Source organism: Coptis chinensis, chromosome 8 (assembly GCF_015680905.1).
Source record: "Coptis chinensis isolate HL-2020 chromosome 8, ASM1568090v1, whole genome shotgun sequence".
Taxonomy (NCBI): Eukaryota; Viridiplantae; Streptophyta; class Magnoliopsida; order Ranunculales; family Ranunculaceae; genus Coptis; species Coptis chinensis.
The window spans coordinates 60,546,814-60,566,615 of NC_141463.1; the positions used below are offsets into that span (position 1 = coordinate 60,546,814).

At 37.9% G+C, this 19,802-nt stretch overlaps 1 protein-coding gene across 1 annotated transcript; it reads left to right on the top strand.

Annotated features, from left to right (window-relative positions):
• Positions 1–12,379: 12,379 nt before the first annotated feature.
• LOC147482252 (ruBisCO large subunit-binding protein subunit alpha) lies at positions 12,380–18,733 on the top strand. The gene is made up of 8 exons (XM_086576484.1): positions 12,380–12,607; positions 12,706–12,895; positions 13,101–13,222; positions 14,391–14,598; positions 14,751–14,896; positions 15,016–15,322; positions 17,229–17,680; positions 18,164–18,733. Exons 1-8 carry the CDS (start codon positions 12,554–12,556, stop codon positions 18,449–18,451), a joined length of 1,767 nt encoding a protein of 588 aa, XP_086432610.1. The 5' UTR covers positions 12,380–12,553; the 3' UTR covers positions 18,452–18,733.
• The last annotated feature ends 1,069 nt before the right edge of the window (positions 18,734–19,802 follow it).

A 19,802-nucleotide genomic window follows, 5' to 3' on the forward strand; every position in this document is an offset into this window, starting at 1 on the left:
TCCATATCCGAAACCAGTTCGAACATAAAAAATTATCCAAATCCGATATTCGAAATTTTCGGATAATATCCGATTTTTTGAATACGAATTCGAATCGGATTCGAATATTTGGATATCCACTTCCACTTTTGGTTGCTACTATTGACACGAGCTCCTTTTTGTGTATGAGATGGTATATGGATGATGTAGATAGATAATGGTCGTTGAATAAATAGAAGCGTATCAAAACCTAATTATCCATCAATGAGTAAATGATGAGTAGGGTATCATTCCACTTTTAAGTGTATGTTTATATGAAGGACAAGACTAAAAAGGGGGTTTGAGGGATTAAAAACTATTATTATAGATTTTAGATTTTAATACTAAACTAAACTAACTAAACTATTGAGAATTTATAAGAGAGGGAATTCAAGAGATTAGAATCCACCAATACTTTTGATTCAATGACCTTTTGTTTCATGGTTGTTCTTACAAGTAGACTACAATTAGGCAATTGAGCGAGTGTCGATACCCTCTTGGATGAAACATCATTAACGAATAACTCTACTTAAGGTTGTTCCTATATTTCTGTTATTAATATTTTCTTTCCTTTTATGTGAACTTGGGCAGCTATTCAATGAATCACCATCTAAGGCAAACACAAGGAATACTTCCCTTACTCTAAAACATTACACAACTAGAAAAAAAGTAGAGAATAATAGTATAATATTCAATTACAATAAATAAAACTCTATTCTAGCATTATATTCAATTGCAATAAATAAAAGCATGTTACTAGCAAATATTCAATTGCAATAAATAAAATCCTAAACTAGCATGATATTCGATTGCAATAAATAAAAATCTTAATATATACTTCCATCCCCTGGTCTGGGCAATGAAACTAATAACTAAAAACATAAGGAACTAACCTGATTGAAGAACACCATGAACCAGAAGAATCATTAAACCTTAAGCACCGGCTTCATCTCCTCCCTTGAAGAAGAAGATTAGCCTTCCATAAAGAAGGAAGAACACGAAAAACGAGAAGAAGAAGAGTCGAAGAACATAAGACTAGAAAGACTAACTTATTAAGACTCGACTAGTTAAAACCGAATCTTTTATTATTAATCTCTCTCTGCCTCAAGTTCTGGAGGCAAGAGTATAAGTGAATTGGAAAATTACATGAGGCACTTAGGTCCTCTATTTATAGGGGTTACAATGAGTTCTAGAAGCATTCCAAACTGCCATTTGTTTCCTAATACAAATCAACTTCTTTCAGAGTTTAACTTTGTCTTCAAAACTGAGAAGAAAGTGGCTATAGTGTCGTTCCATGCGTCTGGACGCACGATCCTTGCGTCTCAGACGCGTGCGTCCAGACGCGAGCAATGCGTCTGGACTCACGATCCATACGTCCCAAACGCAGAAGTCTATTTTCCCTTTTTTGCTCTATCCTTCTATCCTCTTTTGAGGGCTTTGGTCCAAGCAACGAATCCTTTGGCCTTGAGCTTCCAAATAGGCTTTAAAATAGGTCCAAGTCGCATCTTTAATAGCTTCAATTCCTTGGCCTTCTCCATGATTGTCCATGGGCTTCCCATGTGATCTTTAATGCTCCTAATTGCTCCGTTTTAGCCCTTTTTCTCTAATATTCCACAAAACTCTATTTTTCACCTGTAGAATCATAAAACATAACTTACAAACACTAATAGTCTACTAAGATGGCTAAACAAGAGGCATAATTGAAGATTAAATTGCACTTTTTGAGCACTTATCAACTATCAATATCACTGTTGAAGTCTTGCACAACATAAATTGCAAACAATAACACTGATTTGATGTGAGCTTCTTGGCTGCTACTATCAATATCATTGTTAAAGTCTTGCAAAATATGTTCTGGGTACTCCTGAATACTGAAACATGAGTGTAGTTTAGGCTTGACTGCTACCTAGAAACATGAGTGCTGAATAGTGGGGATGTCATATTGTTAAGATGCAAAGAAGTGAGTTCGCCAAGACATGATAGAATATAGAGACATGAGTACTCTTCCACATACGTCTCCATATTCTCCTTGCCTTATATACTACTCAATATCCTCATATCTTCATATTCTCCCCCTCAAGTTGGAATATACAAGATAGAGTTGGAACATACAAAGGCTAGTCTATTCCGACTTGAACTGAGCACCACTGCCGCATAAAAGGAATAAAAAAATGATAACCCCAAACATGATGAGGATAACAAAAAAATATGAACTGGATAACCCCAAACATGATGAGGATAACAAAAAAACACAAACAGAATAACCCCAAACATGATGAGGATAAAAAAACGCAAATTGGATCGAATCTGGCCCAATTTGACCGGCTAGGTGTTCTTCGACTGAGTTAAATCAGTAACATGAATAGGATAACCCACATAGGAAATAGCTCAACGTGGCCTAATTTGACCTTCTTCTCTACCCATTTACTCACAATACCATATCACAACACCCAACAAACCTATAATCAAACTCCATATAGAAACGAGCTGATAATATGTAACTGTCGGCAAGGACGAACCTCAATTATTATTATTTTTCACTGGTGGCGAACTTCTGAAACAGTACTGGAAATAGAGAGAATAATTCTTTGTGAGATAGAGGTCGTGTGCCCTATAATACTTCAAACAAACAACTTGATCATGTTCTAGAAACTGAGACAGAAGACGGTATCAATACCAACTGCGCAGAAGCTAGAAACTCAAACATCCATAATGGCATACAAACGATACTACCCCTCCAATCCTGGACGAGAGTATAAACTACCTTTCAAAGGCTTGATACTTCAAAAATCTCGGAACCTGATGTGTGGAGGCTAGAAGCGTCTTGGCATTACATCGAAGGCATATTGGAGTCTTGTGGCATCCCTCTCTCTCCAACTTCCAATACTGGGGCGCTGCGGCGCCTCGGCCTAAACAAGCCAAGCTTGAGCTGAGCCCAAGCTACTCGGCTCAAATTCCACCCCTACTGCCATTGGTAGAAATTTGTTTATTTTCATCTCTTTAATATAGATCATTTATCATCCAATCAAGCTCAAACTGTTTCTATAAGGAATACACACTAAAACAAATCACAGTAAAAAAAGTAGGGAAATTGAACTATGTGGAGATATAAAAGTGTAGAGGTGTTTCCTAATATGGTTCCAAAGAATGCATTCACATTAGTGTAACGGATTAGAATCAATACAACGTACGATAATTTTATTTTTGTATTAGGACATTGTTTCGACCCCCACCTACGTGGCAAACGTCCATTAGTAGGGGTCTCTATTTTATTCATTTAATCAACAGGGCTAAAGCCCAATTTACAATACCATGGATCAATGTACAGGCTCATTAACTCATGTGTCTAAAGCTGAACCTTAGCCACATGGCCTGCCACTAATGTACATTGATTTATGTCAAGATTTATTTCTTATCAAAGAGATAACTATCAGTTGAGAGTTATAGTCTATCACAATTACTTGAGCTACAAGGACTCTTTACTCTACTTATATAAATACCAAACTATTTTTCATAAAGGAACTACGTGGAAACTTGATCCCTAGAGAATAGATCTTGGGTACGTATGCAGCCATTATTTTTGGTTCAGTTTCATCTCCCCCAACATTAAATTTCTCTGTTTCTTAGTGCGTTCTTTACCATTGCTCTCGTTGTGTTGAAGCAGTTTACTGCCGAAACATAATTGGCGCCGTCTGTGGGGAATTTAAAATTCAATATCATGTGAAACAATCAAGATAGTAAGCACAAGAAGCAGACCAAATAGTCAACATATTCCTCCTGCTAATAGGAATTGCAACCCTCGAAATTCAAATCAGCCAATGCAAGAACCGTTGAACAATCAAGTTGCTCCTAGTGGTAAGATCAATTCTCAACATCCAACCGTAGCAGCGCCACCGCCACCACCACCGCCTTCGCTACCGCCACTCCTAATACGGTTGAGCGTGAGTTACGACGAGTCAAAAATTTAAAATAGGAACTTGAGAAGGAAGCTGGCAAAGAGGCAAAGGCCGGTAGACGAGGCTGCAAATTCAACAACATCAGGCGACCACGAAGGGACGCAGGCCATTCCAGTGTATGGGACCGTCTTGAAGATCTACTTCCGTCCTCAACAACGTGTTATTTCTCAAACACAATCAACCAGTGCACACTCTAAGAGTAATGACCCTATTACCCGTACTTATGGGGAGAATCGGATTGGCAGAGATAATTACTACCCTAGACATGTCCGATCTCAAATGGAAGATTTACCTCTGAGAAGCAATTTCAGGGAAGACTGCCATCCGAGATATGTCTGACATGACTGGGAAGGCGGGCATCCCAGACAAGAGCAACAAAACATGGAGAAGTGGTATAATTATACCGACCACCCGGCCAAGGGTGACTACCGGCCTAGACAGGCTGGTTACAAGGATAGACAAAGACAATCACCAGTTAGAGCTGATCGTGCGTATCGCTAAAGATCTCTAACTCCAATAAGAGATAATGGAAGGTATCCTTCTCCATATGGGCACGACCGGGGGCGTCCAGTTGTTCGAGCCAATACTTTAACTCTAACAAAACAAGTGAACAACAGTTGAAAGAGTTGATTGCAAAAGAACTTAACGATAGAGAGTCAAGGGATGTAAGAATGACAAACTTGACCGGTCAATGATAAGCACTTGATAAGTTTTAAACCGACATTCAAGAAGCTTACCACCATCCCGACTTCAAATAACCCAATTTTGAACTTTATGATGAGTCGGAAGGAGATCCTGGCTTGCATGTTCTATCGTTCAAAAATAAGTTGGTGTTATGGGGTGGAGATGATCCGCTCATGTGTAAACTCTTTCCATCAACTCTAAAGGGAGAAGTATTACGCTGGTTTAGTGAGTTGCCTTCAAGATTAATTCACCAATATAATGAACTAGAAAATCAGTTTGTTAATCGTTTTCGCCACAATTGCAAGACGTCAAAGGATGTCGACTCACTTTTGAACATCAAGCAACAACGTGATGAAAAGTTACGTACTTTTGTTACTAGGTTTCGGAAGGCAGCAACACCACTGCCGCCGCTACCGCAAATGGCGGTACAAACGCCTCTGAAAGAAGGCATCACAGAAGAAAGTATAAGGAAAACCTTCATCCCAGACTGGACCGACCTGACAGGGAAGGCCGACCTCGCAGATTTGAGGAAAATCACCATCCTAGATAGGTCCGACCAGGTCGGAAAAGAAGGCGTCACGGAAGAAAGTATAAGGAAAACCTTCATCCTAGACTGGACTGACCTGACAGGGAAGGCCAACCTCGCAGATTTGAGGAAAATCGCCATCCTAGACAGTCCGGCCGGCATTGGGAAAGAAGGTGTCACGGAAGAAAGTATAAGGGGAACCTTCATCCTAGACTGGACCGACCGACAGGGGACGGCCCGACCTCGCAGATTTGAGAAAAACGCCATCCCGCATGTGTCCGACTAGGCGGGGAAAGAAGGTGTCCGCGAAGCAACTAGAGGGAAGACCACAATCCCGACAAAACTACCGACCTAGATAGGTGGGTTACTCGCGAAAAGAAAAGACAATCTTCATCCGGACTGAGCGTGTTACCGCCTAAAATCTCTAACTCTTGTAAGAGGTAATGGCAGGTGTCATCTTCCACATAGGCTCGATCGGGGGCGTAGAATCTCTAACTCTTATAAGAGGAATCAAGTAGATTAGCCGAATGGGAAAGTTATCTTAGTGCATATAGCATTGTCTTTGAAAGTTGTACTACTGAAAAAGGACATGCTTTGGCTTCTTTGATAGCTGATTGATGATTGATGATTCTCCTATTGACGATTTCTTGTGCCAGGAAGAATCTATGGAAGATATTTTGCCGCCAATAACTGGGGGCGACGAAGACCAACATGAAAACGCAATTCCTAATCCCATTGACCTATAGATTGTTTACTCAAATGGCTCCCATAGTAAATCTGGGTCTGTAATTGGATGCATTTTTTGTTAAACCCGACGAAGAAAAGATTGGGAAATCTGTGCGACTTGGCTTCGCCGCTTCAAATAACAAATCTGAGTATGAGGCTGCCATTTGTGCCTTAAGAACAATTTTGACACTGGGGGCACGAAAGCTCCAGTTATACACGGATTCTCGCCTTGTTGCCAATCAGTTTGGTGGGTCTTTTGAAGCAAGAGATGAGCGTATGTCTGCTTATCTTAGTTTGATACATAGTCTTGCTCGACAATTTGATAGCATCTCTATCACTCAAAGACCCCGAAATGACTTACGTCATGCCGATTCATTGGCTTATCTCTCCGCCCGTTAAGCGGTCAAGACACATCACTTTTGCAGTCATCTTTTCGTCAATCTAAGTTTGAACGTTTTTATGCTCGCTTAGTTCGTTATTCTCATTACGAAAAAATATGACGAAGTTACCACATTTAGCTTCGTCAGTTTAAGTTTGAATGCTTTTACGCTCGCTTATTACTATCATTACGAAAAAATCTAACGAAGTTACCACATTTAGCTTTATCAGTCTACGTTTGAACGCTTTTTACGCTCGCTTAGTCATTACTATCGCTATGACAAAATCTGACGAAGTTACTACTTTTAACTTTGCCAGTCTAAGTTTGAACGCTTTTACGCTCGCTTAGTTCGTTACTATCGTTCCGACAAAATCTGACGAGGTTACCACGTTTAGCTTTGTCAGCCTAAGTTTGAACGTTTTTATGCTCGCTTAGCCTAATTTTGCAAAGTTAAGTATGCACTGGGGGCATTTTTCTCTACGTGGGGGCGTCTCGTTCTATTTCATTTCAACTGCATAAATCTACAACATTGTCAGTTTTCCGCAGGTATGTTATTTGACACAACAACAATATTCAATAACAAACCCATCTTTATTTTTATTTTTCATCAAAAGAAGTTTTAGCTCTGTGGTATTACATTCACACAATTACCTAATCAATTGTCTCTATTAATTGTCTTACGGTTGTTCGATTAAATCTTCATTTTCTTCTTTGAAATCTGCATTCGCTTCGCTTAGCGCTTTCGGTTAACTATTTTCCGCAGTCATTCTTTTTTCTAAGGCATTGTGCCGATCTTTCTAAGAAAAAATTTCCGAACAAAAATTTTCGTCAGCTTCTTTATTTTTTCTAAGGTATTGTTCTGATCTTTCTACGAGAAATTTTCCGAGCAACAAATTTCAACAGCTTCATGCCGATCTTTCTGAGCAAAACTTTTCAAGCAAACAATTTTCGACAGTGTCATTATTTTGTCTAAGGCAACGAGACGATCTTTCTGAGTGAATCTTTCCGGCAATTTCATTGAGCCAGTCTTTCTGAGCAAAATTTTCCGAGCGACACTTTCCGAGTAAAACTTTTCGTCAACTTCATTTTTTTTTTTAATCTTTCTGAGCACAACTTTCCGACAGCTTCATTATTTTTTCTAAGGCATTGAGCCGATCTTTCTCAACGAAACTTCTGTCAGCTTCTTTAATTCTTCTACGACGTTACTTGACACCTTTCTGCACGAAACTTTTCTCTGTCGACTCTTTGTGAATATATTTTACTCGTAAAACCGCCGTTTCTCCGTGCGGCGAAAATTTGCATTACGTCAAATTTCTGAGCGAATTGAAAATTATCTTCATCTTTTGTATTTTTTCCAAGACATTGAGATCTTGCGGAGCAAATCTTTTCTTCGCAGTCTATTCTCGATTATCTTTCACCTGTCTAATACAGTCGTTTCTACTTGCGGCACAAAAAATAATAATAATAATAATAATAAATAAATAAAAACTTTTCGTCAGCTCAGTTCTTCCTACCAAAGTCAACAAGTCAACAATTATATTAACTAAAACCAAGCAAACCCAAACAATTCCTCATGCGGGTTCAAGATACTCCAAAGATGCCTTTTCTCAACATCTCGATTTCTTTCCAAAGTTTATCTTTCTTCTCATCAATCGGAAAATGGATTTTCTCGCTTTTCGCAAACTAGGGCCACTTCCATTAGCATCGCCAGTCGGTCTTTTACTCGTGTGGCTATTTTCTTCTGTCGTGTTCCCATTGGAGTCAATATTGCCTCCGAAAGCATGCTTGAGAAGTTCAGCCCTTCCTGTCCCTTCTTTGCGCTCAACCTCATCACACAGACTCTTCAAACCGATCCATGTCAAGAGACATACACAAACTCTCGACATCATCTTATGTTAGATTAAGTAGGTGTTTTACTACAAGAGGCGCTGAGAGTGTTCGCAAACGGCTTCACTCCTTACGCAAGAGCTTCTTCTCTTTCTCCTTTACCTTCTTCATCTTCTCGTGCGAAGGTGACCCGGCTGTCTTCCTCTTCTTTCCGGCGCTTCTCCTCTTGACTAGCCTAGCGGCCTCTCCCTCAACACCTCGACTCCGGAAAAGACAAGACAAAGAAGACGAGATTAAATAAAAGAAAATCAGAAGGAAACACAGAGACACTCATAATTTTCAAAATATAGAGTTAAAAATCTACACTTTATTTATCATTATTATCCCTATGCTAACAGCCTCTTGTCTCGTTATGTTCCCAATTTCATTCGCTTGATTTAAGAGTTCATGGAACTTTGCAAGGGTCTGGTTTTTCCTTAGCTACATGCGAGAATAATTTGAATGCCAAGGTAAAGGCCTAATAGCATCCACCTCGCCGTCATCAGTAACCTTCACAAAAAATTATAACATGGTAAAGGCAATTTAGTAAAATATTTGCATATATATATATATATATATATATATATATATATATATATATATATATATATATATATATATATATATATATTAACCTCCATTGCGCGATTTTTCATAAAGTCATTCTCTAGCTGAGACAGCATATCCTCAAAAAACTGGCCACTGGAATTAATACGGAAAGCAGCAGCAGGTCAAGGTTTGTGAAGTACATTCACATATTAATCCCACTCATCTTCCGCAGCATAAGAGGTATATCCCAAAAAGTGTTAACAGATAGAAAATAGTACAATTGTCGCAATATCAATCGATCAGATTGTTCTACTAACCTTTTCCTTTTCGTTTTCTATGCATAAACCGCCGATTCAAAACTTGATTTCCTCACCCTTGTATATCTTTCTCTACTTAGTTTTTTTTCCGTCTACTGTTTTGTCACTTATATAGTATTTCTTCGATCTAGTTTTACATTGCTTGTTGGATTCTTATTTAATCCAAACTCTTATCTAATCCAATTCTTATCTAATTTGAAACCTTTGAATCCAATTAAAGTTAAATTCCTTTTATTACTATTATTACTAAACTACCCCTACGTTTAATTTCAACGGTCTATTCCTAGTATCGCTAATCCGCTGGCACGCGTCGTCGTAATCAAATATATATATATATATATATATATTAACCTCCATTGCGCGATTTTTCATAAAGTCATTCTCTAGGTCGAGACAAAGATATCCTCAAAAAATCACAATTGAATTAATAATGGAAAGCAAAGAAGTAGTCAAGGTTTGTGAAGTACATTCACATATTAATCCCACTCATCTTCCGCAGCATAAGAGGTATATCCCAAAAAGTGTTAACAGATAGAAAAGAGTACAATTGTCGCAATATCAATCGATCAGATTGTTCTACTAACCTTTTCCTTTTCGTTTTCTATGCATAAACCGCCGATTCAAAACTTGATTTCCTCACCCTTGTATATCTTTCTCTACTTAGTTTTTTTTCCGTCTACTGTTTTGTCACTTATATAGTATTTCTTCGATCTAGTTTTACATTGCTTGTTGGATTCTTATTTAATCCAAACTCTTATCTAATCCGAATTCTTATCTAATTTGAAACCTTTGAATCCAATTCGTAGTTAAATTCCTTTTATTACTATTATTACTAAACTACCCCTACGTTTAATTTCAACGGTCTATTCCTAGTATCGCTAATCCGCTGGCACGCGTCGTCGTAATCAACTTTCGTATTGCTATGTGATGCGTTCGGTACAGTTTTCGGCAATCAATTTATTTTGCAATTTTATTTCTATCGTTTTACGCGGCATTTTTTCGCCATCTTTTATTTAATTACGTTCCGTATATGTTAGTTTGACATTTTTTCGTTCCCGATAATTCATGATTTTTTTCGACAATCAATTTTCCTATCATTTCCTTTCGCACGACACTTTGTTATACATTCCGCTTCCTTTTTTATTATTCCAAGTTTTCCTTGAGTTTTTCTTCTTTTCTTTGCCATGTGAACTTTGTTCGCATGACAAAGAGGGGGCGGTGTTTCGACCCCCACCTACGTGGCAAACGTCCATTAGTAGGGGTCTCTATTTTATTCATTTAATCAACAGGGCTAAAGCCCAATTTACAATACCATGGATCAATGTACATGCCCATTAACTCATGTGTCTAAGGCTGAACCTTAGCCACATGGCTTGCCACTAATGTACATTGATTTATGTCAAGATTTATTTCTTATCAAAGAGATAACTATCAGTTGAGAGTTATAGTCTATCACAATTACTTGAGCTACAAGGACTCTCTACTCTACTTATATAAATACCAAACTATTTTTCATAAAAGAACTACGTGGAAACTTGATCCCTGTGAGAATAGATCTTGGACGTGCGTGCAGCCATTATTTGGTTCAGTTTCATCTCCCCCAACATCAAATTCCTCTGTTTCTTAATGCGTTCTTTACCATTGCTCTCGCTGTGTTGAAGCAGTTTACTGCCGAAACAGACATCATTGCAAGACATTAGGCGTGGTTCCCAAAGGACTTCAGGCAAGACACAACCATGCACACACTTCAAAACGAATATGGAGCTCAATATAGACTAATTTCATGATAACAGTAGTATGTGAGGTGACTCAGTTGCAAAAGACAGATCATTCATTGTTTAATCGCAAGTATGCAAACCATATTGTGCATCGTTTTTTTTTCAAGTTCTTAAACTGATCGCTCGGATGCAGTCGTCTATTACTATAGAGGTGGTATGATTTTTTGACTTTAGATTATAATTAAAAATAAAAACAATATAAAAACTTTAAGATGGGCTTATTATATAATTTTAATGACATGAGGGAGGTTTTTCTATATTAATTTTATTTAATTTCGTAAGGGGGTGGTGTTCTAAATTATTCCAAAAAAATATTAAGTGTATTCTAATTTTAGGAAAGTGGGGGAGGTTTCACTAAATAATTTTAAAATGAGGGAGCAGATTATAATAATTGTGATAGTTGGGTGGTGATTCCTGAAAAGTCGGCTATCATATGTTGTAGAGATTACACATTAAGTCGTGGGTTTTCAAGACAATTGAAATTTTATGTAACAGAAATAGAGTCTTTCTCCATCACTATTTTTTTTTTAATAATTTAGAGAAGAGAGTTGTCCGCGTTGAGAATTAATTGATATAAATACGCATATACCAGAAGTCCTTTCTATTAATTTCTAAATTTAAATGTGTTTTACAAAATTATTAGTTTTTTATTCAAAAGGAAATTAGTTTACAACTCTAATTATAAAAAGAGAACTTTTTATTGTAATTTTACGGAAACAATAACATCCCTAATATTCATAGGCAAAATATTTAAAAGATCCTGGGCGTCCAAAATCTAGTAAAAGTCCATAACCAGTGTAGTTGCTCGTTTAATAAGTATAAAACCTCCACAACCATTCAATTCCTAAGGGCATCTCCAATGGAGGGTGTAAATTGTTTAAAGTGTAAAATTTACACTCTAAATGTCAAAAACATATTTTCAATGGGGGGTGTAAATCCCAGGTGATAAGCTAATAGTTAATAGAGGGGGTGAGGAATTCTCCATCCGGCGATTAGTTAATAAACATTTCGGGCATCACTTGAAATAACGTCCTAATTAAAAAGAAATTTGGGCGTCACTTAAACTCACGTCTGTTTTATTTTTTTTAGAAATGTAACATTTGCGACGGGTAAAGACCGTCATTTATTGGTTGGGTCAATTTTAATAAACTACGGACGTTACTCAAAGTGATGTGTATTTTATTTATTTTTTTGGTTAAACCCCTTGCGACGAACTTTGACGGTCGTTTTTTCTCAATTTTTTAATTTTATTGGATACCATTTTGGATGTGAAAACTATTAATCGAGTAAGCGGAGCAAACGATCTTGGTAGAAGGAAGGGCTATGCGGACAAAAACTAACTTGGTTGGTTTCTGTCTGTCTGTCGTCACCTTCTCTCTCATTTTTTCTTCGCCCTCAATACCCTTTCTCCTTCACCCATCTCTCTCTCCCCCGCATCACCCAACTCTCTCTCCCCCCCGCAGCTCCGCTCACTCCCCATTGCCACGCAGTATACTAGTGTATAAGAGGAGTCATAAAATCCTAGTGGCATTTATGTGGAGGTGTATATATACACTCTCCTTTGGAGATGCCCTAATAATAACGTACAGTGTAGTTAAATGAAAGGTAGGACGTGAAGCAGCGTATGAAAACCCATAACTCTTCTTATCTGCCCAAGACCAAGAGAGGAAACAAAGGGCAAGTAAACTCGAGCGGCTACCTCTAAAACCCTACTACTTCCTCTCCAAAATCTTATCCATAAAAAAAAGAAGAAGATGGCGTCTGCTAATGCCCTCACCACTTCATCCATCCTCCAATTCCCAACTCAGGTCTACTTCTTTTAACATTTCTTCATCTTTCATTCTACTTGTTAAGAAATGGAGATAGCTCAATATTAATGTTTGTTTGTGTCTAATTATTGATTCAGGGAAGCCTTAGTAATAGGACAAATCAGAGGCAGAAGCTCAATTGTAGACCATTTACTGCGAGAAAAGCAACCAGGTTTGTTGTACGTGCAAATGCTAAGGAAATTGCTTTTGGTCAGGCTTCAAGGACAGCTCTTCAGGCTGGAATTGATAAGCTTGCTGATGCCGTTGGTGTTACCCTTGGTCCTAGAGGTATATCATTTATATCTGATTGTTCCTGTTTTGTGATAGATATATGCTTAAGAGGTATATAATGAGAACAGGACCTTATAGAAAATGTTTTAGTTTGGTTTGCCTATGTCCACTCAGTTCTATACAGATATACAGCTTCTTTTAGTAATACCATTCATTGGTCTCAAAATTCTTGTTTCTGCTATCTTTCTTGTATATTTTGAAGGAAGGAATGTTGTGTTGGATGAATATGGTAGCCCAAAAGTGGTGAATGACGGGGTAACAATTGCTCGGGCAATTGAACTTGCAGATCCTATGGAAAATGCTGGTGCAGCTCTCATAAGGGAGGTAGGATATTCTTTCTTTAGATGCTCGTTTGTTGGCATCATGATTTGTTATGTCTAAATCACCCTCTGATTTTCTAGTTGTCTTGTTAAAATCTTCTCTCCTATATTTCCCCCTTTTCCCAAAAACGTACACATAATTATTTTGTTTCAGCATCGCTTAGTGGTTGTTATTAGCGCATATATTTTGGCCCTTCTCCTTTCTTTTGATTTTTTTTGAGTTTTATGCAGGAGGCATTGATGTGTGTAATCAAATTTGTAGAGAAATTATATAGTGTTTCTGCTTTGGGCAAATGATTTCATCAAAGATACCACCCTTCGTTTTTTATGAACAGAAAACCATCTTACAGTGATTATGCTCTCCTGCGCTGAAACTTGAAATCATTAGCCATCATTAATATTCTATCCGAAAGTAGAAATGGCTCTTTTCACATTTAAAAAGTTGAAGAAAATGCTTGTTTTGCAGTGCTTGGTTTAAGAGCTGAGTGTTTTTTTGCAGATATAGGATTAAGAGAAAAAACATATAGGTCTGTTCGAGATTTTACTATGAATAGTAACTGAAATTATAATTCCAGGACTTTTTTTCTTTGTTTTTTGTTGAGGAATTGAGATTAAAACTAATATTTAATGAGTTTTACAATTTGGAATTATTGAAAAGTTCCACAGAATTCCAATTTTATGTACTTACTTTGATGGAGTTAGAATTTCCTGTGGGAGAGAGAGACTCACTGTAACATTTGTATTTTCCGTCTTACGGGTTGTCAGCTGTCACCCTCTATTTAGGGTGAGCACTTGTCATCATAACGATTCACATTTTTCTGGTAATACTGTTGGGCATCTCAGATATATACCAACTTTGCTCCTGCAGTCCTGCTACTGTGTGTTGCCCTTTTTAACTTTTCTACTCATTATAGTTTATGATCATGAAAGCACTGATGATCACTGAACACTATATATTTTCTGAACTAATGTTCGTGTTTCTCACTATAGTAGGATGAGCCGATGAGGCATAAGCGATTATGAGCATAATAATGATTTGACTGCTTGGTGTTTGGCTTGTCTGTGATGATCGAACTTTAAAATTTAGTTATTGTGTTCAACATGTATGCTATATGTATTATTGGTAGTTTTTTTTAGCATTGTATGTAACACAACTACTCCTTCGACAAAAGGTTGCAAGTAAAACAAATGACTCCGCTGGTGATGGGACAACGACAGCATCTGTTCTTGCACGAGAAATCATTAAATTAGGGTTGTTGAGTGTTACATCTGGTGCAAATCCCGTCTCGATTAAGAAAGGAATTGATAAGACTATCCAGGGTCTAGTGGCAGAGCTAGAGAAGAAAGCAAGGTCCATCGAAGGTCGTGATGACGTAAAAGGTATATAATTGTGTCTTTTTGTATTATTTGGATGTTGTAATAAAGATTTAGTTCACTTAATCTAGTACTATGACACTTATTACTGTCATCTGAAAGGTCCACTGGGCTAGTATTTTTGTTTCATCGCTCATTTCCTTGCGGGTTTATTTCAGCTGTTGCCACTATCTCTGCTGGAAATGATGAGGATATTGGTATCATGATTGCCGATGCTATTGATAAGGTTGGGGCTGATGGTGTTTTGTCTATTGAGTCTTCATCATCCTTTGAGACAACAGTTGATGTCGAAGAAGGAATGGAGGTTTGTGTCTTTCACGAAGTCCTTTACTAATTGTTTTCCCTTCTTTGCATAATTGGTGGATAGTTTTATGTCATGCCGTGTTTTCCTCAGATCTTGCTATTCTTTGGTGTGTGTTGTAGATTGACAGAGGGTATATCTCCCCACAATTTGTGACAAATCCAGAGAAGTTGATTGCTGAGTTTGAAAATGCAAAGGTTTTGGTGACAGATCAAAAGATTTCATCGATAAAAGATATAATTCCTTTGTTGGAGAAGACAACCCAATTGCGATCTCCACTACTTATTATTGCTGAAGATGTCACCGGGGAGGCTTTGGCTACCCTTGTTGTGAACAAGCTTCGAGGTATCATCAATGTAGCTGCAATAAAAGCACCAGGTTTTGGTGAGAGGCGAAAGGCTCTTCTTCAAGATATTGCCATTCTAACAGGTGAGACCTTATTGTTTCAGGATTATTTTGGGCATTGTGAATTCTATTATGTTATTAATGGAGGTTCGTTCTATATGACATTTTCATAAGCATTGGAGCCCTGTGCCATTAGGCTCGCCTTTGTGCGATCTTAAAGGGTATTGGAGCCCAAGGCGACCAATGCGCCAAAGCAGTGATTGCGTTAGTTAGGTGGCGCCAATGCAACCCCAAGACATTAGTTGGGACCTTGCCCCTGTTAAAGTAGTTCCCAATTGTAGGAGCATGATTATGGGACTGCAAATTGTTCTTTTTTATGTGAAAGGGTTCTCAAGTTCTTGTACATGTATCTTATTGGTACACCTATCTCAACTTTTTTCTTCTTTTCCTTTGGGAAAAGAATCATATCCATCTCTAGAAACAGTTGTTAATGATAAATTAACATTTTCATCTTTAATTGATTTCTTAATTTTCTTTAAATGATATATGGTGATTGTATAAATAAGGTTTTCGAAGATGCCATTCCTGATCCCTGAAGGTAGTCTCATCAAGTACATTAACTGCACATGCTAAACTGATACTTGAGAGGTTTGGGGTCTCTCCTTCCAATGTGACTAATCATAAGACATGAATTTGCACCAGTCTGTTTCTGGAGGGCTGCAGGGCCTTCTCAACCTTTGTACGTTCGAGTTTATGTTGGAAAGAAATCTTTACCGAAAAAATGATTGGCTTAGTCATTTATGCTCTTTACGATGTTGCTGATGTGTAAATGATGGGTGTTTTGAAAAAAATGAGACCTAGCATTTCTAATTGATCCATCTGTTTGAAAATGAGCATCTTATTAAACAACCTTGATGCTGATTCTGCAGCTCACAAAATCAAATCACCTCAAGAATTTCTTTTTCATTTTAATTTTCTCCTTTGAAAATATACCCTTTAACTAAGCAGTTCAAATCGGTTTTTGAAAGTAATCGGTCGAAGAGCGATATGCGATTAATCGGTTATATATTAATATATAATTATACCTTTAAAAAAAAAATTAAAAAAAAAATCCACAATATAAGCATATATATAGCACAAAGTATGGCAAATACGTAATTAAGAAACAACAAACAGTCAAAACATGAAATATGAAGACGAAAAGTCTAAAAGACAAAGATTAAGGCACGTGTGAACCCATTTCCCTTTTTCGGATAAACAACCCATTTCCACTTTGTTTTCTGATAAATTAACCCATTTACTCCTCGTCTCCTTCTTTGTGTTGGAGCTAACTCTGTCCATGGCTAAAGTTCTAGGAGGAGATGTAGGATGCACTGATGCAGCTTTTTACCTTGCACGCAACTCTTCATCAATTAGTCGTCTTTTTACCTTGCACACAACTCTTCATCAGCTAGTTGTCTCCAGCAAAGCGTACATCTCATCAGGTTTACCGTTCATCAACTAGAATTTCACCCAAATCTGCCCCTTGATTCGGTCATATCCTCAAAGTTTTATGCTTTCCTCCATCGTCAGTTCTAGAACTTGTTGGTTCCGATAATATCGGCCGCGTTTTCTTCCTATTTACCCAAGAAAATCGGTGTTCTCGGTCGATATGACCGAAAAAATCGTTGACTGAGTAATAACTCAAAAATCGGGAAAAAACTTATCGCTCTAACCCCGATACGCGATTAATCACCGATTAATCAGCGATTTAATCCGATATTAACTGCTTAGCCCTTTAATGGTTAGAGCTGAGATATATTTCAGCATACACTGGATTGTGTGAACTGTGCTGTTAATGTTGTTCAGTTTTTACTTGCATTTATCAGCTGATTCCTTCTATCGTAGCAGCTTAGAGATATATTTCAGCATATATTGGATAGTGTGAACTGTGCTGTCAACATTTTTCCACTTTTACTTGCGTTTATCTGCTGCATTCTTTCTGTCATAGGAGCTGAGTTCCAAGCCAGTGATCTGGGCTTGATGATAGAAAATACTGAAGTTGAGCAGCTTGGAATTGCGAGAAAGGTGACCATCAGCAAGGATTCAACCACAATAATTGCAGATGCTGCGTCAAAAGATGAGATCCACGCTAGAATAGCTCAGATAAAAAGGGAGTTGTCCGAGACAGATTCTGTGTATGATTCTGAGAAGCTGGCCGAGAGAATTGCCAAGTTGTCAGGTGGAGTTGCAGTTATAAAGGTGGGTGCTGCTACAGAAACTGAGCTTGAGGATCGTAAGCTCCGGATTGAGGATGCAAAGAATGCAACTTTTGCTGCCATAGAGGAAGGGATCGTTCCTGGTGGTGGTGCTGCATTGGTTCACCTATCAATGTTTGTTCCTGCAATTAAGGAAAAATTTGATGACGCTGATGAACGGCTAGGTGCAGACATTGTGCAAAAGGTAAGTGTACCAGCAACTTTTTTCAGAGTAGCATTTATAGGCTAGGTGAAGCATTTTTATTGTTATTTAGAGAACTGTTTGGCATCTAAAAGGCTTACTCATGTTAGGACATCCCAATTAGTTCTGAAAAATTGAGTGATAAATAATGGGAGGATGGTACACTAACTATGGGAATGAAATGCATCTCGTTTTTAAATCCCTCTCGGCCATTTTTTGTTTTTTGTTTTTCTTTTTTAATTTAAATTAGTTGAGTGGAAAAGATGCTGCTATTGATGCAACTCGAATCTATGACCAAAGTCCTGTAGAGCTACTTAAAACTTTTGGAATTAAAAAGGTAAGGATAGTTAAACTTATAAGAATAAAACATATTAGATAATAATAATAGTAATAATGCAAATCTGTAACAATCACAGAAAAAAAAAAAGAGAAATGGTGGCAGTTTTGTGATTAATCGATTGACTTATCCCCACCTCCCTTTCTCAGGCGCTTGTAGCTCCAGCATCTTTAATAGCCCACAATGCCGGCGTTGAAGGAGAGGTAGTTGTTGAGAAAATAAAAGCAGGAGAATGGGAGATTGGATATAATGCAATGACAGATAAGTACGAGAACTTAATTCAGTCTGGGGTAATTGACCCAGCAAAGGTGACAAGGTGTGCTTTGCAGAATGCAGCTTCTGTGGCAGGGATGGTTCTGACTACACAAGCCATTGTGGTTGAGAAGCCCAAGCGCAAGGCATCTGCAGCAGCAGCCCCACAAGGGCTTACGGTATGATTCGTGTTTCTTGAAGTGAAGTTACCACCAGAGATTCTTATTGTGTTTCGCCAAAGAGGTACTGGTGGCTGCCACTGGGGAAAACTGCAGTTGAGATGACTTGCACCTGCACTTGCAGATCATATTACATTGTAGCAAGAGAACTTCATACGAAAATTATGGCCTGGGTCATCAAATTTTGTCCACCAAATTAAAATGATCTTTGTTGTTCAAAGATTTTGTAAAATGACTATGATCCTTGATGGTGGTCCTGATTTTGGAAGTTTCTTACCTTTGATAGTCTTCTTCAGTCTTGTGAGTTGCATTGAATATTATTTTGCTTGGCCACCAAAATTAAATAAGAAAATTGGTGCTCATAAACAAGTGCCACTTGACGCACGGGAACAGTTGGCAAGGACCTGAACTTTTATGCTTTCCAGTGTTCATATTGTCTCCATTTAATTCTATTGTCAAAATGGATCTTACCATATATTTTCATGCAAGATCTATGCTCTCTTGCTGGTGCATTCTCAAGATTAGGACAATCCAATACTAGAGATTTGGTAGTTTATATTTTATAGTTCTATAGATGGTGGATGCTCATTCTATGAGAGTACAGTACTTGCGTTGCAAAACTATTTCACGGTCAGTATAGCCCTATAGTGCAACTTGGGCTTGCTAATCCCCAGACAGTGTATAAACACAACTTTGAGTCAGGTTTGGGTTTTGGATTTGAGTGAATTAGATTTCCACCCCCAGCAACTTTTCCAATTAGATTTTCACCCCCAGTTCTTTCAATATTAGACTTCCACCCCTAACTTCACACCAAAATACATTCCGTCTGTTTGCTGTATGTGCAAGTACACATATACCCCTCACCAGGTAAAATGACCAATAAGCCCTTTAACTCCCCCAAGACCAAAACTCATCCAATTGCCATGTGGCATCATCACACCCATCTAATCTAACGAACCTAAATTTTTTCCCTAAATGACGTCCACTACTCCTGCCCACCTAAAATACCCAAAATAATCTCACTCAAGTTTTCTCAATGGCCACGTGTCAACATCTTAACCAAATTCATCACCGCCACGTGGCATCATCCTAACTAACTTGATCAGTCCACACGTGGCAAAAATAGCCGTTTGGTTCTAAACCACCTTTAAGTGAATGTGACCATTATTCTTCACTCAGCGAACTCCTTGCTAAAAAAAGAAGAAGAACTGGAAGAAAGAAAAACAGAAAAAATGGGAGGTGGTGGAGAATTAGTCGCGTCAAAAGCAACGTTGGAGAAGGTATTTCCACTTTGTACCTATTACTTCTTGTTACTTATTAGTTCTTGTTACTTAAATTTTGTTAAGAGTACTCTTTT